This window comes from Mobula hypostoma, chromosome 1 (genome assembly GCF_963921235.1).
Source record: "Mobula hypostoma chromosome 1, sMobHyp1.1, whole genome shotgun sequence".
Lineage (NCBI taxonomy): Eukaryota > Metazoa > Chordata > Chondrichthyes > Myliobatiformes > Myliobatidae > Mobula > Mobula hypostoma.
The window spans coordinates 49,583,674-49,606,705 of NC_086097.1; the positions used below are offsets into that span (position 1 = coordinate 49,583,674).

At 41.9% G+C, this 23,032-nt stretch overlaps 2 protein-coding genes across 18 annotated transcripts in view; one reads left to right on the forward strand and one right to left on the reverse strand.

Moving 5' to 3' along the window:
• LOC134346664 (uncharacterized) overlaps window positions 1-446 on the reverse strand; it is a 29,034-nt gene extending 28,588 nt beyond the window's left edge. For 3 of the 17 annotated variants that reach the window (XR_010018003.1, XM_063048223.1, XM_063048169.1), the window contains exon 1: window positions 167-308. The gene's annotated coding sequence lies outside the window, so the exon portion shown is untranslated. The other 14 variants (XM_063048233.1, XM_063048186.1, XM_063048213.1 and 11 more) reach the window with 12 other exon arrangements.
• A 30-nt stretch (window positions 447-476) lies between these two features.
• On the forward strand, window positions 477-17,481 carry siva1 (SIVA1, apoptosis-inducing factor). The gene is made up of 4 exons (XM_063048279.1): window positions 477-679; window positions 5,481-5,702; window positions 7,541-7,697; window positions 15,179-17,481. The coding sequence occupies exons 1-4, from the start codon at window positions 562-564 to the stop codon at window positions 15,225-15,227; spliced, it is 546 nt and encodes a 181-aa protein (XP_062904349.1). The 5' UTR covers window positions 477-561; the 3' UTR covers window positions 15,228-17,481.
• The last annotated feature ends 5,551 nt before the right edge of the window (window positions 17,482-23,032 follow it).

Genomic DNA, 23,032 nt, shown 5'->3' on the forward strand with positions numbered 1-23,032 from the left:
TGTCTTCTCAAGGTTTCGCGAGGGAATGGGAGTCATGAATTTGCTCTATTCTGTACCATTCAACAAACTATAGGAAATAATTAACCTATCTTACCTCCTTCTGACTATGTAATACGTACTAACACAAGGGAGTCTGCAGATGCTGCAAATATTGAGCAACACTCACAAAAAGCTGGAGCAACTCAGCAAGTCGGGCAGCATCTATGGAGGCGACGTTTCGGGCCGAGAACCTTCATTGTTTGTTTCCTGGTTTCCTACTGCACGTTGTTTGGAATAATACCCAAATTGCATTTTCTTACGCAATTAATAATTTACCTCTTCTGAAGACCAACCGCTTTGTGCAGTTGACTAGGTTTATTTCGTCCGAAATAGCAACAATTGGCCCGTAAACACTGTCCCTGGGGGAGGCGTCGGGCGGGCGGGGCAAAGGGGACAAACCCCGCCCCCGTACAAGGGGCGCTCTGTGATCACGTGGTCTCCGTTCTTTAACTTGCTTGCGTTTCGGTGTTAAAGGTCACGTTTCGCGCGGGAAGGGGGCGCCTGGACTCGGTTTGTGTTAGTATGACGAAGAGAGCCAGCCCGTTCGGGGACATCGCGCCGCTGCAGTGGAAAGTCTACGTGACCCAGAGAGAGCTGAGTGAAGGCGTGCTTGGGGAGAAGTACAAGCGGGAAGTGTATGGTGAGTAGGTGTTGTGACTCGCGTTATGGAGGCCGGCTCCGGTCCGGTCCGGCCTTACACCAGGTCGCGGGGAGGTCACCAGCTGGCTCCTGGAAACCGTTCACTGAGGTGAGGATGCTACAGACTGACTCATCTCCCTGGCGGCCTCGGTCTGCTTGTGGAAGGGAGGCCTGCTAACTCAGCACAAGTTGCATTCCAGAAGTGGGGAGTTCAGTAGCATTTTTGTGCTGTTATTGGCGATGAGAGATCTTGTCATAACAACGCACATCGTGTTCTTTTTAGGGCTGTTGACCTGCAATTATTGATGGATGCAATTGTGAAGGTGTCATTTTCCGTTTTAAGTTTGGGAGTTTTCTGCACGGGCCACTGTGAGGTAATGCATTAAGAGAGCTCTGAGTATGGGGCTCCGATATGCTGACGAGTTAAGTAATATTGTGCTGATTTTTTTTAAGGTCTGGAAAGTTGATGACACTTGTATCTAACTTGGCTTTTGAAAAAGCTGTATCATTCTTTATTTGCTTAGTTTGAAATTCCAATACATTAAGTTCCAAACAAGCTATTCCAATGACATGAAAATTCTGTTGTCAAGCCCATTCTCCTGTTCCCCCTCCTACATTTTGTTTGCTAGTCCCAAAATATCTTAAACAACTTGCGATTGCTGTTTCAAAATGGGAAATGCTAAAGATCCTTATTTTATTTGTTGGGGTAAAATTGGAATAATATTTTAATTGATCAAACTCTCACCTGTTTTTCCCTGTTTAGCTATCATTGGAATACCTATTATACCTTAAACTGAATCCTGCATGGATCCATAATGCAGAAATAGATTAATTTTGCTTAAGTCCATTGCATTTGAAATGAGATGAATCTAATGTGGGAGCCTAATTGTTGAGAATTTTTCCTGGATTTCTAAGCTGATCTACATGTGTATGGAAATCCTGAGATTCTTGTCACTAACCCAATGATATAATTGGGTTTTTATCACTACTCTATCAACTTGGGTCAATATTTCACTTGAACTGAGATTCCTCACTGTCTGAACTTCTGTTGCATAACATTTTAAGTTATTGGAAATCTGGGAGTTAGAATTGTATTAAGTGTAGTTGCTTTAGCTTTTGAAGGATGATGAAATGTATGTTGTGTATCTTGTGATTTTAGTTATAGGTATGTTTTTAATACCAATACTTGTGATTTGCCTTTGAATCTCTTAAGGTCAGAATAGTAACTGAAGTTTTTAAATTTACAGGTAGTTGATTTCTGCTTTCACATATCTGCAATATAATTAAATTTCGTTCTTCAGTAACAAATATGAATTTAAGGGTGTCAAAGGCCCTGTAATTATAGGGCAGCAGAGTGGTACAGCCTGTAAGACTGCTGTTTGGCAAGTTCAGAAAACTGCTCAATCCTACATTTGGCTGCTGTCCATGCAGTTTGTCTGTTCTTCAACTGATTTGAGTCTACAGCCCTCTTGCAATCCAGTGCATTTGAGGCTCCATAACCAAGCTGTGATGCAAAAAGTAAGAATGCTCACGGCTGTACATCTATAGAAATTTGCAAATCTTAGAATTTGAGGTAGAGCTGTAGGTGTGCTGCCTTCATCTTACTCAAGTATGTTGGGCACAGGGTAGATCTTCTAAAATGTTGACACCCCAGAGTTTGAATCTGCTGACCCTTTCTACTGCACCCTTCATTCCATGAGGAACAATTCCTCAGTCTTGCTGATATTGAATGCAAGATAGTTGCGATACCACTTAACCATCTGATTGCACTCACTCCTGTGTGCTTCCTCAATCCACCACAGGGGATCCAAACCTTTTTTGTTATGGACCAATACCATTAAGCAAGAGATCTGTGGATCCCAGGTTAGGAACCCCTAGACTATCATATCCAACTCATGGTCATAGATTGAATAATTGTTTTCCGTTTTTGTAGAACTTGAAATGTTACTTCTGACAAAGACTCAACTAAAGATTAGCTATTTGTGCTCCAAATCATAATACTAATATTTAATTAGGTTCCTAACATACAGAAGCTGTCCATAAATTTCTATCACACCATTCCAGAATTGAAAGGCTTCTCATATGAGAAGTGTTGGATGGCTCTGGACCTCTACTCACTGGAATTCAGAAGAATGCAGGTGACCTCATTGAAACTATCAGATGTTGAAAGTGGGTGTGGAGAGGATAGTGGAGGAAACAAGAGGGCACAGCCTCAATAGAGGGACATCTTTTTACAACAGATAAGCAATTTCTTTAGCCAGAGGATGGTGAATCTGTGGAGATTGTTGCCACAGGTGGCAACAGAGGTCAAGTCTTTGGGTGTATTTAAGGCAGAGGTTGAGATTCTTGATCAGTCAGGGCACGAAGAGATACAGGGAGAAGGCAGTTTGTTGGGCCTGAGGAGAAATTGATCCCCATGAAAAGGCAGGTGGACTTGTTGGTCAAAATGGCCTAATTCTGCTCTTATTTCATAATGGGTCTTATTAAAAAAAACTATCTTGCTGTTCCATTTACTGTAACCATGAAATGGAGAAGTTGCTACATCTTGTAAGAAAATAGTACTGCACACCTAAGTACATGATTCTGATTGCTTTCAATCAACCTCTGTACAAAATGAATTTGAGTACGTATATCACTTTCTTTCAGATGCTTTTTGTTAGATTCTAACAACAAACTTCACTTTTTCTTTCTGATTCAGTGTTTTGACAACTGAATTAAACTGTTCTTGCACTGTTGTCAGTTTATGCTTGTTCCTTGTACTGTTATCTTGCACTCTCAAGCTTATCACAAAGACAGAATGCAGTTTTATCTACTCTCCAAGGAAAAACGTCCTAATAACTTTGGTTGTGCCTGCCAGATTCTAGTGAGTAGTTCGGATTATGTAGCATCCTTAGTAAAGTGAGTTGGGTTTTCAAATTAGTTTTGAAGAATGAATAATGAATTTCAATGTTTGTTTAATTAAGTACACCAAGACTTGCTAGTTGAGGTGTAAGTAGACATTTTTAACTAGTTCTTGGAAGATTATTGCCCTTTAGTTATGCTTGGTGTGCACATCTGAGCTGCTTGTGTGTGATTGTGTGCATCTTTTATACAGCTATTATTTTTGGAGCGAAATGCTACCAGAATGCCTTCATGTATTCCAGTCTATTTCTTAAACCAAGTGTCCTCTTCTAGGCTTGACCAGTACTTCTGAAATTCAGTGCTGTTAGTGGATTATATCCTAGAATTTTGCTTCATATCCAAGACTTACAGACATTAAGGAGCAGAATGACTTGGTGTTCTGGAATAAATGCAGTGAAATCTTCTGCCTTCTGCCGTCCAAGACAGTTATAAAATTACAGCTATCAATTTGTACCACTTAATTTGTGACTCCATCTTTTTACACATATACATCCAATGGTGAACATGCTTTGCATTTCAAAGCTTATAATTAAGAATTTTAGATTAGATTATGAGGACAAGCTGTCCTTCTTTATTGTCATTTACTAATTGTATGCATTAAGAAATGATGCAATGTTCTTCCAGAATGATATCACAGAAACACATGACAAACCAAGACTGAAAAACTGACAAAACCACATAATTATAACATATAGTTACAACAGTGCACAGCAATACCGTAATTTGATAAGAACAGACCATGGGCACGGTAAAATTCTCAAGTCTCTCAAGTCCCATCATCTCAGCAGACATTTCAGAAGTTTAGATTTTAGATTTCAGATTTTATTGATATATCAGAACACGAATTATTTCAGTCTTGTGCAGTAGCCCCCATGCCTCCCCACAAGACAGTGATACAGCCAGTCAGAATGCTTTCCATGGTACACTTGTAGATGTTTGTTGTAGCTGAAAAACAATCTCCTCAAACTCGTAATGAAATATAGCTGCTGTCTTGCCCCTTTATAGCTGCATCTATATGTTGCATCCAGATTGGGTCCTCTGATATTGACACCCAGGTACTTGAAATTGCTCCCTCTCTACTTCTGATCCCTCTGAGGATTGACATGTGTTCCCTTGCCTTATAATTCCTGAAGTCCACAATCAGTTCTTTGGTCTTCCTGACCTTGAGTGCAAGGTTGTTGCTGCAACACCACTCAACTAACCGATGTATCTTGCTCCTGTATGCCCTTCTGTCACCATCTGAAATTCTGCCAACACTGGTTGTATCATCAGCAAATTTATAGATGGCATTTGAGCTATGGCAACCCACGCAGTCATGGGTATAGAGAGAGTAGAGCAGAGGCCTGAGCACATTTCCATGGCCTGAAAAGGCCTTTTTCCGTTCTTGATGTATTCCATTCTTCCTGCACCTCTTCCAGTGTGAGTATTTACCTGTATTGACTTTTTGAGCAACAGCCCCATACATTGTCTTGCCATGTGCTCATTTCCATGATTTTTCTTCGATCTCCCACCCCTTCATAGTTGAACAGCCCATAATAGCTTCTGGCATTTTCTTTAGGATTGTTCCAGAGACTGCTAAATTCCCTGCAGCTCATCATTATTCCTTTCACCCTTTAAGAATATTCTCCTCACTATCAGCAGTGCTTGAATTTGCCATTCAAACAAATCACTACTACGTTTAATAATGGAAAAAAAAACCCTGCCTAATCCCTGTGATGTACTGGTTAGAAATTTCGCAAACATTCATATCTGGATACAATTGTGATTGAGCTTGTGTGGAAATTGTGCCTGGCCTGTTTCCTACATGAAAAATGTTAATGTGACAGCTAAATCTTTTTGATAACGAGTAGCTGTTTTGTATTTACTTAAAATTGAACTTGTGTCCTAATTTTTATTTCCAGAAAAAACCAAGAGCTTGCTGTTCAATGGAGCCCAGTCTTTTATGGGAGATTTATGGACTGGTAACTTGGATGAAAAGTATACGCTGAACCCCATACTTGTTGAGGATAACTACATGAAGGAACCTGAAAGTATTTGTAACAGTGATCATGACTTGCTCCAAGGGCAGACATTTCTAGGACAAAATGGACAACTTTTAAGGGGTTTATCGTGTTTGCAAAAATGTAAGTTTATATGATTTAATTTACACGGTTGAGAGTTTCTACATTTTATTGGGGTCTTAATCTAGTTACTGGAGGATATGAATTGGCTGAAGTCAACAATGTTTGTGTTGCAGTTATCTTTGGTATTTAAGTCAAAACTTCCCATGCATGCAGTGACCTATGTCAGAAGATTTTGTCCAAGGTCAGCTGTAGCACCTGAACATGAGGCTGGCACCTGTATAGTATTGCTGAAAGCTCCCTCTAAATGAGACTTTACACAAATAAGTAGATAAATTTGAGTGAAAGATTTCCTGATAACTGTTTTAAAGATCACTAGCATTATCTCTGCAATGCTTAACATGTTCTTGGAAGTTCTAAAAATTGGTATTAATGAAGATAGCCTTGTGGGCATTGACCAGTTGGTAAAATGGTGCACGGGCAGATGGAATTGATCCTCAAGTGTGGTAAATCTCTTTGGAATGTCTTAATGAGAGAAGAGCATAATAGTATGGGTAACTGAGGAACAGAAGACTAGGGTGAAATTGGCTAGTCTGGCTTTGTCTGCGTTTCAAATGGTTGTACAAGATGGATGTGCATTTATTGTACATTTCTTTCATGAGGTAAAACTAGTTTGAAGCTCAACATCTGATAATCTAAAGAATTTAGTCAACAGTACTTGGTCATGCTTTAAAAAAGCTTAATATACCATAAACTGAAATTGTGGTATAATTAATGTCAGTTCTTGTACTGGTATGGAAATTACTTCTAGTTGATTCATACTGACATTTTTGGAAGGGAGCAAGTTCCTAGAGGTGGAAAATCTTGGCGGTGGTCTCATGAAGGTGCTTGCTATTACAAGTTCCTGGGTGGGTGGTGATTGTGCTGCTGTAATTACTGTTTTTATTTTCCAACACCTTTTACTACTATCTTTTGGTGGTAATGCCAGTATTTCAGTGATTACTATTGAGGGGGCACAGAATGCTATGACAGTACTATCTGTAAGATCACAGTTCAATTCCTGCTCAATAAATGTACATTTTGTGGGGTGGGGGGGAGGAAATGACCTAGTGGGGGGAGCCTCTATGACAGCTAAGGAGTTTGTACATTCTGATACTATGGATTTCCTCCCAATCCAAAGGTCTACAGTTGGGGTGAATGAGTTATTGGCATACTGTGTTGGCACTGGAAGTGTGGCAACAGGCGGAGCAGTCCTTGCTGATTTAATGTATTGTTTTGATGCACATTGTTGTTTCTTCCCGTGCCTTTTAACGCATCAGGTGGCAATGTTGCTGTTTGGCATTTACTATTTGAGGCCAAGGTGCTAGCTTTATGCTCAGCCCAGATGGTGGAAAGCATGAAAGGAACCAGCTGGATTCATACCCAGGACCACTTGGCTTGAAGTCTGGTGTGGATACCAAGACACCGCCAACTAGCTTTGATGGACATGCAGTCCATCCGTTTAAACTACATAGGAAAAATTCAAAACAATGTAGCTTTTTCAAGGCAAAATGTCTTTTTTTAATTGGGATGTCGATTGAGTTTCAAACTGAAGACAAGTGATGATCTTAGCCCTTCATCCCAACCTCTCCAAAAAAAAAAAATCACAGATGTGGTTTGATGAGCTTATAGTACTACCAACAGGGAGTTGGGAGGAATGAGCATTTAACTTTGCATATTTAGAATAATGGCTAACCATAGATGTTTTTCAGACAAAATTGATTTTATTTCAAATGGTATCAAAATGCAGTTTTTTTTTTCCCCCTGCTAAAATGAAGACTAGTTTTTGAGTTAGAATCCACAGCTTTCATTGGGAATGGTTATTTGTTTTTGGCCTAAATTGCTAATTTTTGTTCACATAGCATCCATCAAGACAGCAGTTACAAACTGCTTTATCTGTCTGAAGCCATCCAATTTCAAGAAACCTTGTTCACGGTGTGACCACTTACTATGCCAGGATTGCATCAAAGTGTGTGATCACTGCACGAGGAATTTCTGTTCAATATGTTCATTTGCAGAGTGAGTAACGTTTTTGTTTCTTGTTCTTGGCTTCTGCTTTGCTGTAATCTGTAGTCTTTACAATCTGTGTGCTCCAACTTGAAACCAGCAATCTTAATATTTAATAGCTCAACCAGATTTCTAAATTTACTGATGTTAGATCCTGTTCCCATAATTTGATGTAATTTTTTGGGAGATAAATTTTGCATTTATTGCTTTTGTAGCTAGCTGTTGATCTGCTGTCTAGATGCCAAAATGGGTGCAGTTGACTGGGTGCATATTGTCAGTGGGCTCTGCCTAAGGAAAGATAGAAACATAGAAAATAGGTGCAGGAGTAGGCCATTCGGCCCTTTGAGCCTGCACCGCCATTTATTATGATCATGGCTGATCATCCAACTCAGAACCCAGCCTTCCCTCCATACCCCCTGACCCCTGTAGCCACAAGGGCCATATCTAACTCCCTCTTAAACATAGCCAATGAACTGGCCTCAACTGTTTGCTGTGGCAGAGAATTCCACAGATTCACCACTCTCTGTGTGAAGAAGTTTTTCCTAATCTCGGTCCTAAAAGGCTTCCCCTCTATCCTCAAACTGTGACCCCTCGTTCTGGACCTCCCCAACATCGGGAACAATCTTCCCGCATCTAGCCTGTCCAATCCCTTTAGGATCTTATACATTTCAATCAGATCCCCCCTCAATCTTCTAAATTCCAACGAGTACAAGCCCAGTTCATCCAGTCTTTCATCATATGAAAGACCTGCCATCCCAGGAATCAATCTGGTGAACCTTCTTTGTACTCCCTCTATGGCAAAGATGTCTTTCCTCAGATTAGGAGACCAAAACTGCACACAATACTCCAGGTGTGGTCTCACCAAGGCCTTGTACAACTGCAGTAGTACCTCCCTGCTCCTGTACTCGAATCCTCTCGCTATAAATGCCAGCATACCGTTCGCCTTTTTCACCGCCTGCTGTACCTGCATGCCCACTTTCAATGACTGGTGTATAATGACACCCAGGTCTCGTTGCACCTCCCCTTTTCCTAATCGGCCACCATTCAGATAATAATCTGTTTTCCTATTTTTGCCACCAAAGTGGATAACTTCACATTTATCCACATTAAATTGCATCTGCCATGAGTTTGCCCACTCACCCAACCTATCCAAGTCACCCTGCATCCTCTTAGCATCCTCCTCACTGCTAACACTGCCACCCAGCTTCGTGTCATCCGCAAACTTGGAGATGCTGCATTTAATTCCCTCATCCAAGTCATTAATATATATTGTAAACAACTGGGGTCCCAGCACTGAGCCTTGCGGTACCCCACTAGTCACCGCCTGCCATTCTGAAAAGGTCCCGTTTATTCCCACTCTTTGCTTCCTGTCTGCTAACCAATTCTCCACCCACACCAATACCTTACCCCCAATACCGTGTGCTTTAAGTTTGCACACTAATCTCCTGTGTGGGACCTTGTCAAAAGCCTTTTGAAAATCCAAATATACCACATCCACTGGTTCTCCCCTATCCACTCTACTAGTTACATCCTCAAAAAATTCTGAGATTCGTTAGACATGATTTTCCTTTCACAAATCCATGCTGACTTTGTCCGATCATTTCACCGCTTTCCAAATGTGCTGTTATCACATCCTTGATAACTGACTCCAGCAGTTTCCCCACCACCGACGTTAGGCTAACCGGCCTATAATTCCCCGGTTTCTCTCTCCCTCCTTTTTTAAAAAGTGGGGTTACATTAGCCACCCTCCAATCCTCAGGAACTAGTCCAGAATCTAACGAGTTTTGAAAAATTATCACTAATGCATCCACTATTTCTTGGGCTACTTCCTTAAGCACTCTGGGATGCAGACCATCTGGCCCTGGGGATTTATCTGCCTTCAATCCCTTCAATTTACCTAACACCACTTCCCTACTAACATGTATTTCACTCAGTTCCTCCATCTCACTGGACCCTCTGTCCCTTACTATTTCTGGAAGATTATTTATGTCCTCCTTAGTGAAGACAGAACCAAAGTAATTATTCAATTGGTCTGCCATGTCCTTGCTCCCCATAATCAATTCACCTGTTTCTGTCTGCAGGGGACCTACATTTGTCTTTATCAGTCTTTTCCTTTTTACATATCTATAAAAGCTTTTACAGTCCGTTTTTATGTTCTCTGCCAGTTTTCTCTCATAATCTTTTTTCCCCTTCCTAATTAAGCCCTTTGTCCTCCTCTGCTGAACTCTGAATTTCTCCCAGTCCTCAGGTGAGCCACTTTCTCTGGATAATTTGTATGCTACTTCTTTGGAATTGATACTATCCCTAATTTCTCTTGTCAGCCACGGGTGCACTACCTTCCTTGATTTATTCTTTTGCCAAACTGGGATGAACAATTGTTGTAGTTCATCCATGCAACCTTTAAATGCTTGCCATTGCATATCCACCGTCAATCCTTTAAGTGTCATTTGCCAGTCTATCTTAGCTAATTCACGTCTCATACCTTCAAAGTTACCCCTCTTTAAGTTCAGAACCTTTGTTTCTGAATTAACTATGTCACTCTCCATGTTAATGAAGAATTCCACCATATTATGGTCACTCTTACCCAAGGGGCCTCTCACGACAAGATCGCTAATTAACCCTTCCTCATTGCTCAAAACCCAGTCCAGAATAGCCTGCTCTCTAGTCGGTTCCTCGACATGTTGGTTCAAAAAACCATCCCGCATACATTCCAAGAAATCCTCTTCCTCAGCACCTTTACCAATTTGGTTCACCCAGTCTACATGTAGATTGAAGTCACCCATTATAACTGCTGTTCCTTTATTGCACACATTTCTAATTTCCTGTTTAATACCATCTCCGACCTCACTACTACTGTTAGGTGGCCTGTACACAACTCCCACCAGCGTCTTCTGCCCCTTAGTGTTACGCAGCTCTACCCATATCGATTCCACATCTTCCCGGCTTATGTCCTTCCTTTCTATTGCGTTAATCTCTTTTTTAACCAGCAACGCCACCCCACCTCCCCTTCCTTCATGTCTATCCCTCCTGAATATTGAATATCCCTGAACGTTGAGCTCCCATCCCTGGTCACCCTGGAGCCATGTCTCTGTGATCCCAACTATATCATAATCATTAATAACAATCTGCACTTTCAATTCATCCACCTTATTACGAATGCTCCTTGCATTGACACATAAAGCCTTCAGGCGCTCTTTTACAACTCTCTTAGCCCTTTTCAATGCTTGCCCTGGATTTGTCGGCCTGCCACTTTTACTTTTCTCCTTTGTACTTTTTGCTTCTACGCTCACTTTACACCCCTCTGTCTCTCTGCACTGGTTCCCATCCCTCTGTTGTGAACTAACCTCCTCACGCCTAGCCTCTTTAATTTGATTCCCACCCCCCAACCATTCTAGTTTAAAGTCACCTCAGTAGCCCCCGCTAATCTCCCTGCCAGGATATTGGTCCCCCTAGGATTCAAGTGTAACCCGTCCTTTTTGTACAGGTCACGCCTGCACCAATAGAGGTCCCAATGATCCAAAAACTTGAATCCCTGCCCCCTGCTCCAATCCCTCAGCCACGCATTTATCCTCCACCTCATCGCATTCCTACTCTCACTGTCACGTGGCACAGGCAGTAATCCCGAGATTACTACCTTTGCGGTCCTTTTTCTCAACTCCCTTCCTAGCTCCCTATATTCTTCTTTCAGGACCTCATCCCTTTTCCTACCTATGTCATTGGTACCTATATGTACCACGACCTCTGGCTCCTCACCCTCCCACTTCAGGATATCTTGGACACGATCAGAAATATCCCGGACCCTGGCACCAGGGAGGCAAACTACCATCCGGGTCTCTGGACTGCGTCCACAGAATCGTCTATCTGACCCCCTTACTATCGAGTCCCCTATCACAACTGCCCTCCTCTTCCTTGCCCTACCCTTCTGAGCTACAGGGCCAGACTCTGTGCCGGAGGCAGGGCCACTGTCGCTTCCCCCCGGTAAGCTGTCCCCTCCAACAGTACTCAAACAGGAGTACCTGTTGTTAAGGGGCACAGCCACCGGGGTACTCCCCATCACCTGCCTTTTCCCCTTCCCCTTCCTAACTGTGACCCACTTGTCTGCCTCCCGTGGCCCCGGCGTGACCACCTGCCTTCCACTCCTCTCTATCACCTCCTCGCTCTCCCTGACCAGACGAAGGTCATCGAGCTGCAGCTCCAGTTCCGTAACGCGGTCCCTTAGGAGCTGCATCTCGATGCACTTGGCGCAGATGTAGACGTCCGGGAGGCTTGGAGACTCCAGGGCCTCCCACATCCGACGCCGAGAACAGCAAACTGCCCTCACAGTCATAATGCCCCTCTCCTCAAATAGCAACAGAAAATGAATGTCAAACCTTCCTCGCCTCGCCCGCTTCCGCCTAAGCCCGGTGAGCCGAAGCCCTTAAGTCTTCACTCTGCTCCCGGCTCACTCCGCCGCCCGCAAACTACGCTGCCCGCTCTATGAGGCTCTGTTCCTTTTAAATCTGCCGCGCTGCACTGCCCGACGTCACACGCCTGCGCAGTCCCGCCTCTTAGAAAGCCGTTGGAGAAAAAAAAAAACGAAAATTTCAAAAATCTCTTTCTCGGCACTCCCACTCAGACTCTCAGACTCCTTCTTCAAGATGGAGTGATCTCCTACTGCACTTGTTGGGCCACGGTGGCAAAAGTCCTTGGGCAATGTAGTTCTGAGGGCTCTTTCCATCTGCCTCCCCCTGCCCACATGAATCTAATACTGTTCAGCAGTAAGAACCTTTCCTCCTGTTAAAGCTTTGCATTTAAATGTATCATGATATGAAGTTAAGAATAATTCATTTTTTGACGTGGAGTGTCTAAGTAGCAGGCTGCACGTACCTGGGTGACTGTTAGGAGAGGGAAAAGAGATGGGCAGCCAGTGCAGAGTAGCCCTATGTCCATTCCCCTCAATAAATGTACATTTGTGGGGTCGGGGGAGGAAATGACCTATCAGGGGGAGCCTCTATGACTAGGTGTCTGTTGCTGTCTTGCCCTGAAGGGAAGAGGAGAGAAGACTGTGGAAGTGATGGGGATTCCATAGTTCAACTAAACACAAGATTCTGTGGACAAAATAGAGACATTCAGATGCCTCAGATTGGGTGCACGGCATTCAAAAGGGGGAGGGTGAGCAGCCAGAAATCTTGGTACATATTGGCTACCCATGTCGTTGGTGCCAATAAATATCGGACGATACAAAGTTTCTTCAGATATATAGAGAGAAGAGTGGATATTGGACTGCTGGAAAATAACACTCTAGATGTAATGGGTGACAACAAAGTGGCAGATGAACTAAGTTTTTTGCATCATTCTTCACTATGGAAGACTAGCGGTATGCTGGAAGTTTGAGTGTCGGGTCAGAAGTTGCTCTTGCTAGGAAGAAGGTTCTTGGGAAGCTGAAAAGTCTGAAGATAGATATGTGACCCCAGGGTTCTGAAAGGAGAAGCTGAAGAGTTTGTTGAGACATTAGTATTAATCTTTAAAGAATCACTAGATTCTGGAAGACTAGAAAATTGCAAATGACACTCCATCCTTCAAAAGGGAGGGAGGCAGAACGAAGTTACAAGAGGCAACTTAGCCTGAACTCGCTAGTTGGGAAGAACCAATTATTAAGGATGAGATTTCAAGGTACTTGGAGGCACATAGTAAAATCTGAGTCAGCAAGGTTTCCTCAAGGGAGAATCTTGTCTGACAAATCTGTTGTGATTCTTTTGAGGAAATAACAAGCAGGATAGATGAAGAATTGTTGGATGTCATGAACCTGGATTTTCAAAAGGCCTTTGACAGTGTGCCACAAATGAGGCTGCTTAGCGAGATAAGAGTCCCTGGTATTACAAGAAAGATGCTAGCAAAGATAGAGCATCAGCTGATTGGCAGGAACCAACGAAGGGGGATAAAATGAGCCTTTTGTAATTGGCTGACAGTGATTCGTGGTGTTCAGCAGAGGTCAGTGTTGGTACTGCTTGTTTGTCAGTGTTTGGATGATGGAATTGATGGCTTTGTGGCCAAGTTTGTGGATGATATGAAATGGGTGGAGGGGCAGCTGGTGTTGAGGTAGCAGAGACTTGAGAAGGACTTGAACAGACAAGGAGAATCGGCAAAGAAATAGCTGATGGAATACACTGTTAGGAAGTGTATGATCATTCACTTTGGTAGAAGGAATAAAAGCAGTCTGTATTCTGAACACAGGAAATTCAAATCTCGGATACAAGGGGACTTGCGAGTCCCTGTGCAGGCATCAGTAAAGGTTAACTTGTAGGTTGAGTCAGTGGTGAAGAAGGCAAATGCAATTTTGCCATTCATTGAGAGGACTAGAAATGGATGTAATACTGAAGCTCTATGGCAATGGCAAGACCTCACTTGGCGTACTGGGAGCTCTTTTAGGCCCTTAATTTAAAAGAATGGAGAGGATTCAAAGGGAGTTAATAAATGATTCTAGGAATGAAAGGCTTATATGAAGTGTTTGATGGTTCTGGACCTGTACTTGCTGGAATTTAGAAGAATAAGTGGTGGATCTCATTGAAACCTATCAAATATTAAAAGGCCTAGACAGTGGATGTGGAGAGAATGTTTCCCAAGGTGGAGGAGTCTAGGAGGGCAGAACTTGAGAATTTAGAACAAATGAGGAGAAATTTTAGCCCAGTGGCTGATGAATCTGTGGAATTTGCTGCCACAGGTGGCTGTGGAGGCCAGGTCATTGGGTAAGGTGGAGGTTGATAGTTCCTGATGAAAAGTTGCGAGGAGAATGGATCAGCCATAATGAAATGGCAGAGCAGAACTTGATGTGTTGAATGACCTAATTCTGCTCCTAAGTTTAGTCTTCAGCAAACTAGGAATCCCATTCATATGAATGAGGACTGATCGTTTAGCAAGCTAAGACAGTTCTGCTACTGGTCTCCAGATGAAGTCCAATGTTGAAACAGGGTGACGCTAGTTTTTCTTTGCTGAAATTTGCATTAAACTTTGAGTAGATTGAAGGTTGATAGTTGAGGCCTTCCTTTTCAGTGACTACTTTAAGATTAGCTACTGAACATGCAGAACTCTCCGGTTTAACTTTTCTTGTCTCATGGCATATACTTCAACCTGTTGAGTGAATGCTACCAATAACTTACTACTTCTAGATTTGATGCCAAGCACTTGCAGGAAGTGCACTATATTAGAATTGGGTTTATTATCACCGGCATGTGATGTGAAATTTGTTAACTTAATAGCAGCAGTTCAATGAAATACATATTCTAGCAGAAAAAAATTAATAAATAAACAAGTAAATCAGTTGCATATATTGAATAGATTTTTTTTAAGTGCAAAAACAAATACTATATATTTAAAAAAAAATGAGGTGTCCAGAGCTTCAATGTCCATTTAAGAATCGGATGGTGTGAATTAGTTGTGGAATATCATGACCGCTAAAAACAAAACTGAATAATGAGCGCTTCTCTTGTACTAACTGAATTTTTCTCCACTTTCAGTTATAATGATGCTGAGGACAAAGTGTTCTGCTATGACTGTGTCTCGTGAAAGCAACATGTTGGAAGATTTGTGGACTTTTGTATGGGGAATTTATCACATTAAGTGATTTCCACTTGTGTATAAATGGAAGCAATTCTGCAGTGTAATATACTGTTTTAATTTTGTATTTTGTAATAAAGTTTTTTAACTGTTTGCAAAACTTTACTGTTAGGTACACACTTGTTCTCTAACAAATGAAGAAAAATATTCATCAACTTTTACTTTAGTGTTGGTGTTTGCATACAGCAGAATGCATGGGTTGGGGATGGGTATTTCCCTCTAATAGTTAGTCTAATTACTGATCTGGTCTAACAGGTTCAAAGTAGCTGTGCAGAAAAACTGCCTGGGACTTTGCAGATCTTGTCAGTTTTTTCTGTATTAATGGATATGACAATTAATACTCATTATAATTAAAAATGGAATTACAGAGTTGGTTGTTTAAGAGTTGGTTGAATTTCAGACCTGGTGAGTTTCAAGGGGTGCTATTGGTGTTTTTTGAGCAAATTTGTACAGTATCAGTCTGCTGTAACAGATGAAAATACTTATTGAAGGATGGAAGTCTTTGACCAAGGTGCAACTGAATGTTGGATAGCTATTGAAATATTCAAAGTATTCACCAATTACTTCAGTCTTTTTTAATTTGCAAAATGACTGCATTGCCAAATCTCTAGAAACAAAGCAAGTTGTATGAATGAAATTAACCCCACCCCCACACTTTGCAAGCCCAAATCCATCATCTCCTGCTTTATGGACCTTCAAAACCATCATTGCTTTCAATTTCTGGAGATTGGCTCTGGTCTATCTCATTACAAGTGTCAATCAGGAATTTAATGAAATTAGTATAGTACTAAAATTAACTTCAAATTGGTAAAACCGCTTCTCATGCATTCTGCCTTAAACCCATGGTTTTGTGGTCATTGAGCAAGTTTATGGAGATGGAGTGATGACTCTTTGCAGTTAAAGTATCCTGCAGGTTAAGTCTGCTTCAGTGTTATAAAAGGATGGTCAGTAATAGGATTTTATTTTGAATGGGTGCTAAAGCACTAAATGCATTCCTTTAGGAAGAGCCATGGAGTTGGGACTAATGTTCCTTAGGAAGAGCCATGGAGTTGGGACTAATGTTCCTCAGGAAGAGCCATGGAGTTGGGACTAATGTTGCTGATGGTAAAGCAGCACTGTTCTCACACCTTTGTGCCTGCTTGGTTCAGGTGTTTGTTTCTTTACTAGAAAATGTAAATGCCACTTGGAATAATTATCAACATTAATTGTTTTAGTTAATATGAAAACATTTTTTAACCGAGCTGGCCCACATCGGTACATAATTTACCCTATCCTCTCTCTGAATTGGTGTAGCATCTGAGTGGGAAAACAATTGCTAAAATGTGAGACGTGAGAGGAGATTCAACAGTTCAGGTTTTTCAAGCTGCACTTTCTTGCCACTAGAGTGTAGTAGTAAGCTACAAATAACACCTTGAATTGAATTAGAGCTTAAGACACTGATCATTTGCTACACGCTAGTTCAAAACTAATGCCTTTAACCTGGCTGTAAGATACTTGGCAACCATAGCAATTCAATTGAGATTTTTTTGGGGGGGTATTTGGTAATATCTACATGTGAAGCTGCTCATATGTATTGACATGATTGGGAGATGAACAGCCTAAAAGGATTAAGGCTACTTAACCCTCTGTTTTAGTGATATTTTGACTTGGATCCAGTGCCGATTTTGTCAAATGTGCAGATTTGAATATTGTAGACTTAAAGTAATGAAATGTTGCAACATATTAATAGCTTTTTTAGTGTTTAAATGCAAATTTAACATTACTGTATTTATTTTGTAAGTAATTTTAAATTGGACATTTAATTCATCTAAGCCACTTTATAAATGAGCTAAAAATTCAATCTGTTATGAACTTGTAATCTCTGAATTCAGTGTAATTGTAGGAAACTAACTTTATGTTTGTTAAATAAGTAGCAGATTAAGGAATAACATTGTCTCAATTTTAGACTGAGTAAGGTTAGACTTCATCCTTCTGAACTTCTACTGTTTTTTATCTTGATTTTAAGTCTGCTGTCCTAAATGACCATATGAGTTGGAACACATCTATGCACTGAATATCTTGACTATTGTTTACTTTAATTGGCTTTTTAAATTCTTAGATTCTTTTAATAAAGTAAACTTTTACCTATAGAGTACTGACTTTTGCAATTACAACCCCTCTTTAAAGGGGAATTGTATCTGAGATTTCAATAAAGCACTTTTATTATACTGGTAAATGTTGAGGGCAGTTACAGACTTGTGCTTCAAATAGTTCTTGAGTACAATTGATTACTCACTGCCCACTTGAAATAAAGTTCCTGTCAAGTTATTTGAAGATTATCCATTCTATAGTATGCCAAACTGAACTGGTACCTCAATATTATATTCCACAATAGCCCTTGTCCTCCATTTTTGGGTAAAGAAAGGGTAAATCACAAGCCTAAAGAAAGCTGACATACAAAGTTAAACAATGGTTTTTAGCAAATAAAACAGCAGAGGTGTTTTAAGGGAAACTAACAACTCCTTTATTCTCCACCAAACACAACATTTTTTTAAAAAAACTTTCATCAGAACAGCCTCTTAAAGTGAACCCAAGTTCAATTTCAATGGTTGTAAATTATGGCTGGCTTGGGTCCTACTTTCTTTGGGTGGAGTAACAGCAGATGCCTCTGGCTAGGCCAGAGATGTGTTGACATTTGGTCATGTCATGATGCTGGGGCATGGTAGTAGAATCCTCCACATCCAGATTTACCCCTCCTATCTATGACAAGACTTTTTCCTGTTCTGAAACAGAATAAGGGAATCTGAGGGGATGTTGGAGCCACAGCAGATGATCATGCCTCGTCCATCAGGGAAGCTCTCGGAGCAGCCTTTAAGGAGCAGTGAAGCAGTGCAGGTGATATGCCATGGTGTGATTATAGCCTAACGGGTTATGGGCCATTGCAACCCAGAGGTCTGATGTGAATTTGGGACCATGGTCAGAGGAAATAAGAGATGGGGTGCCAAAGCTAGTAAGCCAGGTGCTGATGATTGTCTGACTATGCCTGTGGCCATCACTGATGCTGAAGGGCTGACCTTGGGCCACCGTGCTAATTGTGAAACTGCAGGAGGGGGTAGAGTACCAAGCAGGTTCACACTAATGTGGTCAAGCCCAAAGGTGCCTTAGAAAGGATGCCAGTGGACAAAAATTAACCATGTTTGGGCAACATTGGCACATAAACTTAGTACAACTGGTTTCCATGAGGCCTTCCAGCCCAGATGCAACAGGCTGTGAATTAAGTTAAAAACAGTACGTCTCTGGTTAGCAGATACTATGGGACAAGGGCAACTGGTTGAGACATCACGCAGGAGAGAAGTCCCCGCTTCCTTGAATTTAATATCAGCCAACTGCAGGCCCATGACTGTTGTTCAGTAAGCCTGCACCTCTAGGGCAGTAGTTTAGTCATATGGCATAGTCAACCCCAAAGTATATGCCTCACAGCCAGTCAGTGAGGTCAGTCAGTATTATTCAGTTTTGTGAACCGGTTCCTCCAGCATTTTGTGTGTTAGTCTGATATATAGGCCAGGTGGCGTTGCTGCCATGCTGACCAAGGATCCGATATTTTGGCCATCATGTACATGAGGGGTTTGTGGTCAACAAATGCTGTGAAATGGCAACCCTCTAGTAGAAAACAAAAATGGCAGACAGCCAGATAAAGACTGAGCAGCTCACGGTCAAACGTGCTGTACTTCCTTTCAGGACAGCTGCCAGCTGAAGAAGGTGAACGACTACCACAAGCCTCCGACCAATTGTTTGTGCACAGCACCCACAACTTAGTCTGAAGCATCAGTAGTAATGGCTATAGGTGCATTGGGGAGTGGGTGTGGCAGAAGGGTCACTCTGCAGAGAGCTTGTTTGATGTCATCAAATGCTCTGGTCATGTCTACTGACCAGTCTAGCACGCAGTTAGGGGTATTGCCTTTACAAGAACTATACAGCAGCTTGTGGAATGAAGTGGTGATAGAAATTCACCATACCTAAAAACATTTTTGGTAGTGTGGGGCAGTGGGAAATTCATAGTAGTGGAGACTTTTGATGGGAGGGGTTTCACACCTGCAGAGATGTGATGGCTGAGAAAAGTCAATGGTTGGAAGCCCAAACTGGCATTTAGCAGGATTAATAATCAACCCATTTTGGCTTCAATGCTCAAAGTGTGCAGAATGTGATATGTGTTTGGATTTGGATGCACTGGCGACAAGTATGACATCCAGGTAAATTAAAAATATCTATGTCTTTTAGTACAGAGTCCATCAGCCTTTGGAAAGTCTGTGCTGCATTTTTCAGCCCAAACGGCATGCGCAGAAAATCAGAGGCCAAATGGGGTTATCACAGCCATTTTGGGAATGTCTTCTGAGCACACAGGAACCTGATGGTAGCCCCTAAGTCAGCTTTGACAACAATTTACTTTCCAGCTGAACATGTCAAAAAGTCTTGGATATGTGGAACCCGGTAACAATTGGGTGGTGACTTCGTTGAGGTGTCAGTAATCGTTGCATGGGTGGCAACCAACATTAGGCCTGGGGACTATGCGGAGGGGCAAGGCCCAGGGGCTATTTGATTAGAATACAATGCCAAGCCTTTCCAGTCGGCAAGCTCAGGCTTCGTGGTCGCCAGCTTTTTTGTGTCCAGTCTATGTGCGTGGGCATGGACCAGCGGGTCGGTTGTGAAACTGTGGTGCTCAAGCCCATGTTTTGTGACTGTAGTGGAGAATGTGGACTGGGTGAGGTTTGGAAGTTCACCCAGCAGGCAAGTAAACTCATATGGTTGTGAATGCAGTTGACAGAGTTGTTGTGGGGACCTTACTGGGGAAGCAGGGTACCCACCCAAAGTCCTTGACGTCCACAAGCCGGCAGTTAAGATAAATCAACAGTTCGTGGTCTCACGAGAAATCTGTACCAAGCAGTGGTCTAGCCACTTTAGCCACGTGTAATGACACCCACTGAAGCAGAGTGTGTCACCCGTTGTGTCCATGACTCTGGATCCTGCCCCCATTGCCAGCCTCCAGAGAGGTTTCATCACTCTTTGCCTTCTGATCAATAGGCGATGTTGGCAGCACACTCACTTGAGCACCCGTATCACAGAAGAAGCGTTGCCCTGAAGGGTGCCCATAATGAACAGTAGACACCCTGGCAGCTGGAATCCACGGTGTTCACAAACCTGTGATGTCCTAGTGCGCTGGCACTGTCAGGACTGCAATGTGGTTGGTACTTCCTGGCATTCGTGCCAAAGCGAGAGTGGTGAAAGCACAGACCGGGCGATGTCTGTTCTGTAGCCACAGGCGCATGTGTGTTGGAGACCCTGCTGAGCGGGCTTATTGAGGGAGGGAAAGGGGGAGGAATTGTGCACCTCTGCCTGGCTGAGTGCAGACTATCAGCCAATTTAGCAAGCTCTCTATAGTCATTCACTGGTGTATTAGGGCTATGCAAATTTGCTCGGGCATTTGCTGCATGAAGAGATCTTTAAAAATAAAACAAGGATGGTGATTTCCCAGGAGAGACAGTATGTGGTCCATTAGCTCTGAAGGTCTAGCATCCCCAAGGCCAGACAGGGAGAGCAACTGTTTGGTGTGTTCAGACTCCAATAGTCCAAAAGTCTGCATTAGGTGAGCTTTCAGCATGCCATACTTACTGTGTGCAGGCGGGTGTTCCAGCAGGCTCACTGCTCTCGCTGCTGTGGAATACTGAGCGACGCTACTACACAGTAGCATCCCAAATCCGCGGAAATTTTCCGCAGCGCAAATTGGGCCTCAGCTTGAACAAACCAAGCAACAGCAAACCTCTGGCAGTTTCAAAGTGACTGTGTTGGCCAACATGTTGAATAACTCTGAAATCACCCCAGAGCCACTGTAGTTTTTGCAAATATAATGGCAGAGGCTTTTAAGTTTAAAAAAACCACACTGCTCTTTTATTCTCCACCAAACAGAACATAAATCACGATAAGAAAAACTTCACATCATTATGTCATCACGTCAGACCAGCCTCTTAAAATGAACACACCAACTCGATGTCGGTGGTTGTGAATTATGCATATGTTTCCACCTATTAAACTACCCTACAGTAGAAATTGTCTGCAGTGTCCAGGTTTCAACTCTATCTTGAGTTAGTAGACACAATTTTGTGCAAAAGATCTGTCAGTAAATTAGTGTTATTTAGGTTATCATAACTTTAATAATGGACTAATTCAATTTTTGGCTTTGCACTTACACTTTTATTCCTAGTGTATTTCTCTGTTGAAGTGTACTGGAGATCGGCCTCCATATCACGAATACCAAGACTGTTTACTTCCACATTTAAATCAAATGGTATTGTTGCAGTGCAGAGGAGGTTCACCAGGTTGATTCCAGAGATGAAGGGGTTAACTTATGAGGAGAGATTGAGTCGCCTGGGACTATACTCTCTGGAATCCAGAAGAATGAAAGGGGATCTTAAAGAAACGTATAAAATTTTGAAAGGGATTGACAAGATAGAAGTGGGAAAGTTGTTTCCATTGGTAGGTGAGACTAGAACTAGGGGGCATTGCCTCAAGATTCAGGGGAGATTTAGGATGGAGATGAGGAGAAACTGTTTTTCCCAGAGGGTGGTGAATCTGTGGAATTCTCTGCCCAGGGAAGCAGTTGAGGCTTCTTCACTAAATATATTTAAGATACAGTTCGATAGATTTTTACATAGTAGGGGAATTAAGGGTTATGGGGAAAAGGCAGGTAGATGGAGCTGAGTTTACGGACAGATCAGCTATGATCTTATTGAATGGCAGGGCATGCTCAATGGGCCGGATGGCCTACTCCTACTCCTATTTATTATGTTCTTATGTATCACAGTTTATTACCTTTAGAATTATTTATTAACTATTTATAAACTCCCAGCTGATTTTTGAATTTCCACAAAAAAGATCCATCCAGTTTTCGGATCCTAATTCTGATTTATTCTCAGTCCTTTTCACCCATCTAAACCTTGGTAGCCTTTATTGCAGTGCTTATTCAAAAATTTTCCTTGGCCCTCAAATCTGCTTTCAATTTGTCCCATGATGCAACCCCAATTCCTTCACCGTGGCTGATCTTCAGACCTTCAGCCTGATTTCTGGCATTGTCTTCCCTGAATCTCTACCTCTCTCACTACTTAACCTACCTCTCGCCAAGAGTTTTACTACATGTGTCAAAATCTTTTTCTGAAAAGTCCCTAAAATCAATAGTCATCAACCTGAATTGGGCTTGGGAATTTGTTCTCTAACATTAAAAAAAATGAAAAGTGGAGACAAAATCTAACTAAATTGAAATCTACGGAGTATATTCAATAGAAGACCAAAATATCATGAATGTTGGAAAGCTGAAATCAATTACAAGAAATAATTGATGGGCCAGACAGCTTCTGTGAAATGTAGGATATCTGAAGAAAAAATGTTAAATTATTTTTCTTGCCAAACCTGACTCTTTTTTTCCAGCAGCGTGCAAGGCCCCTGTTCTGCTTTCTGCTGTTCTGAAGGGTTTTGCATATCCCTTCCAAAACCATCCTTGGAAGATGCCAGAGATAGTCATTTATATTAATCCTTTCCAAATTGCACAGTTAATTTATTGAACACTTTGTTTCTACTCTTGCCGTTCTTGCATCTTTAAATGCAATATTTAACGCGTGGTCACTGGATAAATGTAGCTTTTCACTCATGACTATTTTTATTTGTAGTTAAGTCTTTGTGTCCATTTTTATTTGTGCTCTGCCAGTTTTGATTGTTCCTTCCCTATA

Bases quoted from the DNA above. Each gene is read 5' to 3' on its own strand.
- siva1 (XM_063048279.1), top strand. From the start codon at position 562: ATGACGAAGAGAGCCAGCCCGTTCGGGGACATCGCGCCGCTGCAGTGG. The intron at 680-5,480 runs GTGAGTAGGTGT...TTTTATTTCCAG, and splicing joins GTACAAGCGGGAAGTGTATG to AAAAAACCAAGAGCTTGCTG. The intron at 7,698-15,178 runs GTGAGTAACGTT...CTCCACTTTCAG, and splicing joins TCAATATGTTCATTTGCAGA to TTATAATGATGCTGAGGACA.